Raw genomic sequence first — 13734 nt, 5'->3', positions numbered from 1 at the left:
TGGATGAGAGCGTGAAGGCAACAGAGTCGTGAAGGTTTTCGTCTTCAGCATCTGGGTGGTCTCAAGCATGAGATGGGAAAAAAGGAGGGAGAAGCAAGTTTGGCGGAAAGAAATCCAGAGTTTTGTCTTGGCTGTGTTGGATTAGATGAATGCCGGATGCTTGAGTGGAGACATCCGGGGAGCAGCTGGATAAATGAGTGTGGCATTCTAGGGAGGGCTGTGGGTTGAAGGTCAGCGATGGACTTTGCACAGGTGCTGTCGCGATGTCTGGGAGGTCATCTCCCTTAAAGAGTCTGAGGTTTTTTCTCACACTGCTCATAGGTTTACTAGCTTTCAAATAAAGGCACAGGAGGAAGATGACAAAGAGCACTTTTAATTTAAAATAGATCAGTATCTAATTTGTGGGGAGAAGCCAAAGGACCTGCAGAAAGATTGATGTGCAAAGTGCCCCAGCCTGGGTGCTTTCGGCCCCGGAAGTCTCTCTCTTTCGGGAGGGGGCGGGGTGACCTTCCAAGGTCAGTGCCTGTGGAGGAGCCCATCTGGGCCCAGCACTGAGGAGGTGAGGGCCGCTCTGAGTAAGGAACGTGGGCTCTTCCTGCCCTCAAAGGTCCCAGAGAGATGGTATTGCCCTGGAGAGATATCAGGAATCCCAAAAGGAACCATTAAAACTCATGTTTGGAATATGAAAGGAGGGCTTTCAAAGCACGGCGCTGTCACACTTTCTGCAGCAAATACATGCGTTGTTCTTAACACTTGAGGGCAGAGCCTCAGAATCGCCCCTTAGCCTGGAGTCTAAAATCTGCCTTGGATTTTGGGTTTCTCTTATCAGGTGAGGGCTTGAGAAGAGAGGGTGGGGGGCCTGCAGGAGGAGGGCGGTCCCTAAGTGGAGGGTCACTGGGGCTTAAGGGAAGCGAGTGTGGCTAACTCTAAAGAGGGGGCTCTTACCAAAAACGATCAAACTGAGACCCGAATCTGAGGTCCTGGCCGAGGCAGAGCCTGCAGAACAATGGGGGACTGTCTTATGTTAGTTGGGGCAAGAAAGGTGAGTCCTTCAGGGAATTTTCTACTGTGTCAAGAAGGCTTTAGGGGTGGGTGTAGTTGCCCATCCGCAGGGTTCCCTGGCGCACGGCACACTCTTCCCGGTGGGCTTTGAAGGCTCTCTGGCGATGGGCCTCGGTGGGGAAGGTATCGAGACAGGTGCCCACCTGTGGACAGAGGGAGAGCGGGTCAGTGGGCATGAGTGCTTGGGGGCTCGGCCTGGGGGCTCCCGTTCCTTCCCTGGCCCGCCCCCTACTTCCATCTTAGAGTAATAATAAAAATCGCCGTCAGAGGGAAAGAAGTGAAGGGAAAGTGCTGTCCTGGTGCTGTGGGGTAAAGTGAGGGGTGACATGGGACAGGGGTGCGAGAGCAGGGCTGCCCGGTGCCCTTGTTTGTCCTTTTGTCCAGCTCGTTGCCGGGACGACGTGTACATGATAAATATCGCCTGCCGGGGACTGGGGTCCCCCGTGCAGTGGGACCTCACAGCCAGCATCATCCTTCACGTGCTGATTCTCCACCATTAAAACCCCAAACAAGCCGCCCTCTCCAAGGGGGGCCTTCCTGGCACGGTTGGCGCTCCGTCACCGCGGGACCATCTGAGGCCACCCCACACTCCAGGGGCCAGCACTCAGTTGCGCCAGAACCAGACCCAGATCCAAGGAGTGGGGGGCCTCTGTCGTTAAAATTTTATGCAGTCGGCATTTTGGCCTGCCCTTGCCTCTCAAGAAACGGTGGTGAGTGGAAACCTCTCCTGTCTCCTGGGTCAGTTACCCCACCTCCAAATGCCAGAGAATTCCCGTAAAATGGCATTTCTCTTTTAGGATCACTAAGGGAGGCACGGGGTAGAAAGGGTTCAACCTTGCTTGTTTATTTATGCAGCTGTTCATTCATTCATTCACTCACCCGTTCAAGCCACACGTATTAACTGAGCACAGCTCTGTGCCAGGCACTGGGGTACCGCAATGAATGCGAGGGACTCACTCTTCCCGGGGGAGGGGGGGCAGACGTGGGCGATGGTTACACAGCTGTTTCATGAGAATCAGTGCAGTGATGGGGGCGTCAGTAGCACAGGTAGGTGGGTTTACCCTCCCTGGAGTCAGGGGCCTCTCTGGGGAACAAGGGGAGGCTCGTAGGATGAGCAGGGCTTTCCCAGGCTAAGGGGGCCACGTGCGTGCTGGCCTTGGGGCGCCCCGCAGCTCAAGTCCACAAGGCGACATGGTGGCCCAGATGAGGGTCCGCAGGAGCAGCTGAAGGCTCTGCTTCAAGATACGGCAGGACCCATGGCCAGGATGGCCACAGGCTCTGGTGCAGGACCAGGCCGGGGGTGCCCTCACCACCAGGGGGGACGGGGTTAGCTGAGACCACAGAGCTGCAGGCAGCCTTCCCGTGATGAAAGGTGAGAGAAAAGAAAAACTGGGAGAGGATAAGGCATTAAAAGGAAGTAGAGGGAAAACTTGTAGGGAACGTCTCTGTGCTCTGCCTCCCACACTCTGGCCCCCATGGGAGGAGCACAGGGGCCTGGGGGGAGGTCATGACCCTTAACCAGAGCTTGTGGCCCAAAGTGGTTTCCTGACAGCAGAAAACGCAGAGCTGACGTGGCCTCCTGGGTCCTGCATCTGCTGCCTGCCTCCAGACCCCATCAGACCCCCCCCCCCACAGTCCAAGGTCTGGGCCACGGCTTAGGGTCAGTGAGACCCAGACCCCAGGTCCAGGGGGCCATGCTTGCCATCAGGGGAGAGCAGGCACATCAGGCCACAGGAGGGCACAACAGAATCCGACCTGACCATGTTCATTTTACAGGTGAGGAAACTGAGGCCCGGAGCAGAGTTTGGTCCAGGGTTGGCCCCAGAGGGAATCAGTGGCAGAGAAAATCTGCCTTAGCACCCACTCCCCACTCACTAACTCCTGGGCACTAAGTTCTAGACTCCTTCTGGAATATTCTGCCTTAGCTGCCACTCATGCTGTGTCAGGGGAGTGGGGGGACTCCCTGAACCTCACTCATGGGGTGAAAAGGGGGTTGGGGGCTGCAAATGCTTATGAGAAACCCATAAAAAAAATCAAATGGTGATAAGTAGATTGGGTTAGTTATTCCAGGACATAAAACTGCATCCTTCACTCTCTGGGGGCTGTGGAGACCCTGGAGACCCTGCAGAAAGCCAGGACCCTCTCCTCTGGGAAAATAAGTACCCACAAGTCCTAACGTACAAAGAGCACAAGAGATTCATGGACGCTTTGCAAGTGTGGCGGCATTTCTGGGAGCCATCCCAGCTCCGGCCTCAGGTTTCGGGTTTCTGGGATATACGTCAGGATCATCTGGGGCTCTTGTCACCGGGGCAGGGCCTGAGGCCAAGCCCAAAACTCCGAGTCCACCCGGGAAGGCCCTTCCTACAGTCACCGAAGCCCCACCCAGACCCAGGCTCCATGCCTGGTGTCAGCTCATTTCAATCAATCATACCACGATCTTGTTCTCAGCTCAATCTCCAGTTGCAGAAAAATTGCCAAGTGGCCTCACAGAAGTTATTGAGAAGAGAGAAGTTCCAATACACCGTGCAGGAGGAAGGCAGCCATAACCAAGAGGCCTTTTCCAAGGTACGTCTTGTATCCCCTCCAGCAAGGGGTGGGGATTTTTACACAGTGACATGATTTTCCTGACACCCGTGCTTCCCGGAAGGCAGATAGAGATGCTCGGTGAGGCCTCCTGGGTACCCCGGCTGATTTAGATGCCCAGCCACCTGGGCCTCTTAGACCTCCATGGTCATCTGTAGCATTCAGAGTGGCAATAGTTCTGTCCCTAGGGCCCGGCCACCAGTCGTTCTTAACAGGGAAGCACAGCTCTGCAAGACCACATCTCTGCAACTCTACACGTCCCTCTGTGGCTCTGGTAAAGGGTTGAATGGTGACCTCCCCCCAAAAGCTACATCCACATTCTAACCCCGGAACCTGTGAATGTGACCTTGTTTGTAAAAAGGGTCTCTGTAGATGTAATTAAGGGTCTTGTAATGAGAACAGCCCAAATATTCAGGTGGGCTCTACATCCAATGACAAGCATCCTTGTAAGAGACAGAAGACACAGACAGAGGAGAAGTCCACCTGACGACAGAGCCGTAGGTTGGAGTGACGCAGCCAGAGCTTGGGGACGCCAGGAGCCACCAGTAGCTGGAAAAGGCAAGAAAGCCTTCTCCCCTAGAACCTTCAGCGGCAGTGTGCCCCTGCTGACACCTGGATTTTCTCCCCTAGAACCTTCAGCGGCAGTGTGCCCCTGCTGACACCTGGATTTTGGAGTTCTGGCCTCCAGAGCTGTTGGAGAATAAATTTCTATTCTTTAAACCACTATGTGTTTGGTAGTTTGTTAGGGCAGCCTTGGGAAACAAATGCAGCCCTCAAGCCATTCCCTGAGTAGTTCAGCACGCAGGAATGCTGGGTGGTGCTGACGGTGGGTGGTGTTGATTTGGTGCTGACGGTGGGTGGTGCTGGTGGCCGCAGGTTCAGAACTCACTCTCATCTCCTGAGGAGGTGGAGGACCCAGGCCGTAGGGCTGCTCAGCTTAGAGGTAATCTGGTTAAAACCAGCACACAAATAAAAGAGAACCCTAGGAAATATTTCCTTTTCTGCAATCTCCCATTACTTAGAAACTTTGTCAAGGAAGAAATATTCATCCATCCATCCATCTGAAAAAGTATTTATTAAGCACCTGTGTGCCAGGGATGGGGAAGAGCCGCACCCTTTGTACTTTGGCATATTCCCAGCTCCATTTTCCCCTGGTTTTCCAAAGGGGTGTTTTGGGCATAGGAGGTTCACCCCAGTGACTGACCACACACATTCTGACACCTACTGTGTTCTCAGCAGCGCTGGGCTGACGTGCGGGAGGCCAGCGTGTCGTATGTGGTCTCCGATGTCGCTGGAGTCCCATTCCTGCTGGACTCTTGCGGAGTTAAGTCATCCCGGGGGTGGATCCAGGGGAGCTTAGGTGAGTGTCCAGCCCCAGAGCCCTAAGAGGTGGGGTCTGCACCTGCCCTGTTCCCTGAGGACAGCCAGTGCCTGACATGGGGCCTGGCATTCAGGAAGTGTTGAAACAAAGTTGGAAGAGTGAACAAATGAGTGAATGAATGAATGAGACAGTGAAGGAAGGAGGAGGGCAGAACTCACCTGGCCTCGGGTGGTCAAGGAAGGCTTCTCAGGCCAGGTGGGCCTGGAAGGATTGGGATGAGGGAGGTGGAAGGGAGGTACGGCAGGGGAAGTGGTGTCAGCAGAAGGAGAAGAGGGGTCGTGTGTGAATCTGGAGGTGAAAACCGACGGGGATGCTTAGCTGCTGGGGCTGGTCGACTCTCCTGAGAGCTAACTCAAGCAAGAGCCTACCCCCTGCCCTCATGAGATTGTCCTTTAGAAAGAGAAGGGAAAGGGGCCCTATTCTGTACCCATGAAATCCGCAGAGCCCCAAGCAGAACATGGGAGTCCACGGAGAGGGGCGTTCCAGCTTTCAGAATGCCAAGAAGCAGGCGCCCTTCTGCCGCATTTGTTCCGGAGGCTGGCGACTGGGACCCTCAGGCTGTTACAGTAACAGACCTGCCGTTTGTCAGGTGCAGTGCACTTATTTCACGCAAGCCGCAGAGTATCCAGACGTTGTCTCCATTTTACAGATGGGGAAACAGGGGCCCCAAAAGGTTAAGTCACTTGCCCCAGGTCTCAGAGACCCAGAGCCGTGGGACTCCTGGCCCCAGATCTTTACCGATAATCTCCACTCTCTTAATAAATGCTCAGGAAATGAGGCAGTGAGAGGCACTGCTGGGAACGGTGTGGCTCCCATCCTGCACGCACGCATGCACGCACGCACACACGCACACACGCACGCACGCACGCTCTCTCCTCCTAAAATAGCGGCTCAGCCAGAGATGAGGGTCCTAATTACAAGTCAGGCCTCAAGCGCTTGTGGTCACGACCCTGTGGACCCCCGGAGTCAAAGGATGAAGAGCTGTGGAGCAAAGAATTCCTTCTGAGATGCTTCTAAATTAAGCCATCTGCAGTCTGTCTCCGCCTGGAGCTAAGAAATTGTAACGGCTTTGGCAGGAGACAGCTCTGCTGAATGGAGCTGAGTCGCTCTTAGGTCAGTGCAGGTAAATAAGAGGTGAGCGCCACCGGCCCACCAGCAGCCCTGGGAGCAGGACGGGAGGGGTGGCGAAGTGCAGACTGGGTGCCCGCACTGCACAGTACACCCTGGGGATACGCTGGTGAATAAGGCAGACCCACACGGGCCCTGCAAGATGGCCTGGGAGGTGGCCGCTGAACACATTAGACATGTAATTGTTGAATGGTAATTTAATAGGACTGTGGACTGGGGAATTCTAACTCCATCCGGGGCGCAGGAAGTTCTTTCTGGAGAGGATGGGAGAGCTCTCCAGGGGAAGAGGAAGGCAAAAGTGTCCTAGATGGGAGGGAACAGCCCAAACCCTGAGCAAATTTGGGCAAATGGGAGGGAATGAAAGCCAGTCAGTGTGACTGGGGGACAAAGATGAGGAACGAGAGGAGGTGGGCGACTGGCACACCTTAAAAAAGATTTGCATCCAGCACTCGTCCTAAGATGGTAATCCCCTCCCTGGATAACACCCTTTGCCTCTCTGCAGCCAGACTGGAATAAACGAAGATTCCCAGAAACCTGGGGTTGGAAGAGACCTCGGAGATCACTGAATCCAACTCTCCCATGATACAGATGGAAAACCCAAGACCCAAAGGTGGGAAGCGATTCTCCCAGGGTCTCCGTGGTCCCGGGCAGAGCTGACACTAGCTAGCATCGCCTTTTCCTGAGGTCCACGCCCTGCCCACTGTGGGCCCCACGCCGCCCCAGGGGATCTAGGTTCCTGGATCCCAGTTCCCAATTCATCTGAAAGCATCTGTGCTTTTCTGATCTACTTAAAACGAGCCAACTTTTCATCTGATTGATGCCCTTAATGGTGCCTTTGACATTTCATTAATTTTGCTCTTGACTTCCTGGTTTCCTTCTTTGAAGTTTCTCTGTTGTTCTTTTTCTAGCATCTAGAGTTGTCTGCTTAGCTATAATTACCTTTTAATCTTTCTTCTTTTTTTTCTAGTATTAACATTTATACAACATAGCATTGGCAACTGTGTTTCCCTCTACATTTTATCTCATCTCACAAGCTTTGAGTTACCTTTATTTTTGTTCGGTTCTCTTTTCATCTAATCTCTATCAAATTTCTGTTTGGATTTCTTCTTTGGTCCTGAAGTTATTTATAAATATGGTTTTAAATTTCCAGGCAATTTTGTTAGTTACGTTTGTGACCGATTTCTAATTTAATTTCTTTGGTGCCAAAGTGATCTGCGTGAATCAGACCTTTTGGTATTTGTTGAGTTTTTATGCTTGTTTGAGAAGTCTGATCCACTTTTGACAGAAAATCGCTGCGTGGAATAAACTGGTGCCGCTATAGAGAAGGTGCCCATGTGATCTGGGTTAGGGGATAAGGTGTGACCCTTGCCCTTTCATCTATGTGCTCATTATTTCACTTATTGAATACTTACTGAGTACCCACTGTGTACCAGACTCTACACTAGGTACCATGATTCAGGGAGAATTTAGAAAGCCTCTACTGTCAGAGAGCCAGGAAACTAGTAATAAAAGTATGATCGCACAACTAATTATTCGCTTGTAGTTGTGCTAACTATTTATTTATTTCTTTGGCGGTGTGGGATCTTAGTTCCCCGACCGGGGATTGAACCCTCACCCCCTGCAGTGGAAGCACTGAGTCTTAACCACTAGACCGCCAGGGAAGTCCAGTTGTGCTGACTATTAAAAGAAGTACCAGATTCTGTAAGAGCTTATAATACAGAGAATTAAAAACTCAGACTTTGGGGCCAGAGGAGACTTCCCGAGGAAATAACACAGAAGCAGAGACTTGAAGGATAAGGTGGGGATGAGGTGAGGGTGAAAGGGGTGCTGCAGTCCCACGGCGACCAAAAAAAAACAGGCAGAAGGGATGAACAGGGCAGGTCACGGAGGGGAAATCTGAAGGCCAGCAAACACGGGGAAAGGGGCTCAGCCTAAAGTATGTGATCAGGGAACAAAGCAAGAAATACCGTTTCTCGCCCGTCAGATTGGTAATAATAGTCATAAGTCCGACAGTAGAAATGGGAACTTTCATACACTGTTAGTGACGGTGCTCATTGGTACAACCACTTGGAGAGAGATTTGGCTTTAGCTAGAAAGGCTGGAGCCTATGAACCCACGAGTCCATGTTTAGGTACATACCCTGGAGAGACCTTCAAAAAGGTCCACCAAGCGATGTGTACAAGAATCCTCGTTATAACATGACACAAAATCCTGGAAACGACCACACGCCCATCAGTGGGGACTGGATATACGAAGGTGGTGAATTCATGCAGTGGAATAATCGGCCTCCGTTAACATGACCGCTCTAGAGAGGGCCTGTCCGACGAAAATGAACAATTCAGTCGCTCTGTCACGCAAACCGCGTTCCAGGGGCTTCATAAGCCCGTGTGCCCACGTGGGCTACTGCGTTGAGCAGGGCAGCTGCAGAACACGCCCATCGTCACAGAAAGTTCTGTTGAACAGGGCTGCTCCAGGCCCAGCTGAGCCGAAAACACAATGTTGCATGGGAAAATTTCATTTACAGATGGAACGTAAGCATGATGCCATTGACATGAAAAACGTAAAACCTACAAAACGATCCCCTGTGTTGTGCAAGCTTGTGCATGAACCTAGTTAAACGGAAAGAAAATGGGAGGAAAGAACGTGCCCGGAAGTCATGCCTGGCGTTGCCTCTGGGAGGGAGGGGGTGACAACAGGGAAGCAGAGGGTGCTTGGGTTTTATCTGTAAGGGAGTATCGCCTTTTTGTCTTTTTAAGATGAAGACACAAGAGGTGATTTTCAAACTGCGTTTTGGAGAAGTGACACAGGGCCAGAGGTCTCTCCCCCCACACACCTGCAATTGAGAAACAGTTCCTCTGTTTTACGAGAGCTGTTTGTTGGAGATTTGTGTTTGATTCCATTTGAATCCGGAGTTTTGCTGCCAAAAGGAGTGTCACCACCAGTGGCGTGTGACTTTGGCTGTGCCCCCCAGCGGGAGGAACCCACCCACCAGTCAGGTTCACAAACTGAGCAGCTTTCCCACGATCCTCCCGACGGGGCAGCCGGGCCAGCTGCTATCCAGACCTCTCTCATGAGCCTCACCATGGTCCCCCCACTGGACCCCAAGCCCTCCAGTGCCAAGTCTGGGGGCCGAGAAGGCAAAAAGGTAGGATCTGAGGAAAAAATAGCCGGATTAAAAAAAAAAAAAATCTTCCAAAGAGCTAAAAAAAAAAAAAATGACAGCTATAGAGATTTTAGTTTAGTTTTTTTTTAAGTGACAACCGCTCAGGTGACTGGGAGAGATTTTGCTTTAAAAGATTGAGGGGCTGTCTCCTCTAATGAGAGGTACTTGAAAATTATGGATCAGTCCCAGGTCAGTAATTTCTGCCAAGCTCGGGCAGCTGGAGGTCAGAGGCCCCGTAGAACACAAATCCATGCAGGATGTCGGCGGGCACGGTGGGTCCTGGGCTCTGATGTAGCAGGTCTGTCGTGTAAGTAATTAACGAGGGTGGCAGTCTCTCCTGAGACATCTGGTCCCCTAAATTGTTATTCTGCTACCGGCTCCAATTTCTCTGTGGTCCAAAAATAGACGCAGCAAGGACACAGGGCCTGACCCGCCCTGCTGACACATGCTGTGTTTTCAAAGAACATCCAAACCCGGGCTCAGAAAAACAAACATCCTGCCTGCCCACAAGGTCTAACGTGGGACCTCGGGGTACCGTGTCAGGTGAAGGGGGGAGAGTGACGGCCCCCCAGGTGAGGGCTCGGGGTACCACCCTCACTTGACAAGAGAGGAAACTGATTCTCAGGATGGTTAAGACACTGGCTCAAGGAGACCCAGCTACCAAGCGGCAAAGCCAGACCTGGGAACCAGGTTTCTGCTCCACTGACTGTGGAGTTCTTGAGGCTTACTGCGGCAGAAGAAAAGAGAGTCATGCGTGTCTTTGAACATAAGAATCGTTTTGCTATTTCTAGAAGCCAAACAGTATCTCTAGATCATTCCCAAGGATTAGCTAAGGCTAGTCAGCAGCAGTTGAGATCAAAATTGAACAGTGAACCTGCTTGCCAGATGCTGGTAGATAAATAATAGGGTAATACCAAGGTGGGGTGTTTGAATTTTCCAAAAAACTCCAGGTTGGTGCCCACCTCTGCTTCTTCAGTGTCTACGTTTAATAGGCTGCAGGTAAGCGAGAGTCATAACAGCTCACTGGGGAGGCTGGGGACACACAAGACCCTCCCTCACCATCTGAGGCTATTTCTCAGTGCCAATTATCCCCCTGTTCAAGGCTCCAAAGACAGAATCTGGGCGATGAGTACTCGTCTGACTCAGGTGGGCTATTTTTTTTTCAAGTTTTTTTTTTTTTTAAACAGCTGTGCTGAGATAAAATTTACCCTTTTAAAGTCTATAAATCTTTGCTGTACATCCGAAACTAACAGAACGTTGTAAATCAAGTATACGCCAATATAAAATAAAAATTAAGTTAAAATTTAAAAAAAGGAAAAAGAAAAAATTTTTCTTCCAAAAAATCAAGTGCAAAAATCAATGATTTTTAATATATTCATAGGGTTGTGTAAACACCCGCATAATCTAAGTTTAGAAGATTTTCATAATCCCCCAAAGAAACCTGGTACCCTTTGGAATCACTCCCCATTTCCCTCCTCCTGGCCCCTGGCAACAACTATTCTACTTTTTATCTCTATGGATTTGCCTGTTCCGGACATTTCCTAATGATGAAATCATACAGTGCATGGTCTTCGGTGACTGACTTCTTTCACTCAACATAACACATCCTCAAGGTCCATCCATGTTGTAGCGTGTTTCACTACTTAATTCCTTTTTATTGCTGAGTAATATTCTACTGTACGGTCTACCGCATTTTGTTTATCCATTCATCAGTTGATGGACACTTGGGTTATTTCCCCTTTTTGGCTATTATGAATAACGATGCTAGGGACATTCGTGTACAGGTTTTTGCATGGATGTGTGTTTTCATTTCTCTTGAGTATACACCTAAGAGCAGAATCGCTGGGTCACATGGAAACTCTGGGTTTAGCCTTTTGGGGGAACTGTCACAGTGTTTTCCAAAGTGGCTGCACAATTTTTTAATTCTCACCAGCAATGTATTAGTGTTCTGATTTCTGTGTCCTTGCAAACACTTGTTATTGTCTTTTTTTTGTTACAGCCATCCTAGTTCTTGGGTACGAAGCCGTATCTCACTGAGGTTTTGATTTTCATCCCCCTAATGACTGATGACTTTGGGCATCTTCCATGTGTGTATTGATGATTTGTGTCCATCTTCTTTGGAGAAATATCTATTCATGTCCTTTGACCACTTAAAAATGTGGGTTACCTTTTCATTACTGAGTTGTAAGAGTAATATTTATATTCATAGATGCAAGTCCCTTATGGGATATCTGATTTGCAAACATTTTCTCCTCTTCTGGGGGTTGTCTTTTCACTTTCTTGATAGCATCATTTGAAGCGCTGAAGGTTTTCATTTTGATGAAGTCCAATGTATCTATTTTCCTTTGGTGGATTATATTTTATTTCCTTTTACATAAAAATCATCTTGATGTAGCATAAAAAGGCAAGGACTTTTAGGATCCTTAGCAGTTTATTTAAATGGCCCGTCTAAGGCAGGGATGGCAAGTAGGCTGCCCTTCCCGTGATGGTGGCTGATGCCCATGTTCTGTCATAAAATATTCTCAGGCTGAATCTAGGCTCATGAAAAAGTGTGCGGTGATTGATTAGCAAGGTCTGCCATGGGCGTGGAAGGGAGAGGGTGCCCCGTATTTGCTCTAAGAGGATCAGAACAGAGTCTCCCACGGTAACAAGGAGGAACAAAGACTCAGAACCCCTGGGAGAAGACATCCATGGGTTCACCTGCCCTTAACTGTCTCTCTCCCTCTTCAGGCAACCTCGGGGCACCCTCACCTGGGAAGACCAGTGGGTAGGTTAGAGTGAGGGGAGAACACAGGGATTGAAAGAGGGGAGTTGGAGCAGCCAGCGCGGACTCCCTGGAGTCTTGTTATTTATAGAGCGGCCCCCATTTGGCGTGGGTGCAGGAGCCGAATAAAGACTAACACACGCTCCCATAGTCACCCCACAGGGGACGATAATACGTGCCACTTAGAAAAAATCGGTTCTGCTTTTTTAAAAACATTAAATCCTCATTTAGGATGCAGGGCGGAGAGAAAAACCTTGCTGGTGATGGCTTTCAATGGGGCCTGTAAGAAAAGAGTGAGTTCCCTGTGATGAGGTCTTGAGTGTAGCCCTAAAACCGTCCTCAGGACCACGTCTACCTCAGCCCATCCTTTTGCCCAGCACGTCCGGCCCTGGCTGGGCTGTCGCCCCCAGGTTCTGGGAGTCCACCAGCCTCGAGGCGCCTCCACCAGAGCTCCACCTGGGAGGCCCCGAAGCCGTCGAACCATCCGTCCTCCCTGCTTTGCATCCTGCGTTCTCTTTGAAACACCTCAGCCCGAGAAGGATGTCAAGCCAGTAGCTGGTGTGTGGGACCCAAATGCAACTAAGGGAGAGAAAGACCCCTTCCCGTTTCCCCGTCTCCACTTCAGAGCCCCGTCCAACACACACACATACACACACACACGCACACACACACACACGCACGCACACGCACACGCACCCCAGGATGCAAATGATAACCGCACAGCCATCACTTGTGAAGCTTGACAGAAAATAATGAGAAACACTAAATCTTTTATAAGGTCAACACTCGCCTTAGCCGAGCAGCTGTCAAACAAGAAAAGAATTTAGCGCCGGAGCCACGAAACTTCCATCGGCTCATTAAGCCCAACAGGGCCCGGGCCTGGCGTGGCGGAGGAGACGCGGGGCCTTCCGTTTTGTGTCAGTAATTTGCAGTGGAGAAGGAAGAAGAAACAGCCAGCGCCAAAGGGGCCTGGGGGGCGGCTGGGGAATCGTTAGTGCGCCAGGAGCGGCCTCAGCTCCTAATTGGAAGCATTGGGCATTATCAACGGAGGATTTGCCTCAGTTCCCTGACAGCTCGTGGGCCCAAAATGATCGCCCACTTGTCAGTGTAAAAGACCATTAAAAACAAACCATTTTGATTTAATTGGAGGCGGTGCACCATGGGGCCGGGTGAGGACGCTCGGCAGGCCTGCTCACCCAAGCTGCGGCCCCTTCTCCCTCGGTGATGGGCCCGGGGGCTGGGCTGGGGGGAGTGTGTGTTTTTCCAGACTTTTCGGCTTTCAAAAACCGTCTGAGGAAGGAGTGAATGGGAGACAGGAGGAGGCTTCACAGCGAGGCAGCGAGGGCTGTTTTCAATGGGGTTGTCAGCGAAAGCACTGTGACAAGCGGAGCTGCCAGGAAGGGGTGGGGGAAGGTCTCCCCTTTCCTTTTCAGAGCCCAGATGATGGGCACCGGCTGGCATTATTCTTCTGGGAGGTGGCCCAGAGGCTTTCGGCTGGAGGGGCTCAGCCCGCGAGGGGGCAGTGGGCGGTTCCAGCGGGATGCTTCGCCCGCTCACCCCACTTAGAAATATCAGGGTATGGAGGGTCACGCTGGACTCGAAGCTCCAATGGACAGCACGACTTCTTTTACTTTAATGGACTTCTCTTATTTT

At 50.9% G+C, this 13734-nt stretch overlaps 1 protein-coding gene across 1 annotated transcript in view; it reads right to left on the bottom strand.

Annotated features, from left to right (window-relative positions):
* Positions 1-275: 275 nt before the first annotated feature.
* Positions 276-13734, bottom strand: part of CFAP77 (cilia and flagella associated protein 77) — a 138200-nt gene continuing 124741 nt past the window's right edge. Inside the window, exon 7 of the mRNA XM_033858933.2 lies at positions 276-1205. Within this exon, the coding sequence (XP_033714824.2) occupies positions 1083-1205 (123 nt within the window). The 3' untranslated portion in view covers positions 276-1082. The remainder of the gene's footprint in view (positions 1206-13734) is intronic.

The sequence above is a fragment of the Tursiops truncatus genome, chromosome 6 (assembly GCF_011762595.2).
Source record: "Tursiops truncatus isolate mTurTru1 chromosome 6, mTurTru1.mat.Y, whole genome shotgun sequence".
Lineage (NCBI taxonomy): Eukaryota > Metazoa > Chordata > Mammalia > Artiodactyla > Delphinidae > Tursiops > Tursiops truncatus.
This window is presented reverse-complemented; position numbering and strand designations above follow the sequence as displayed.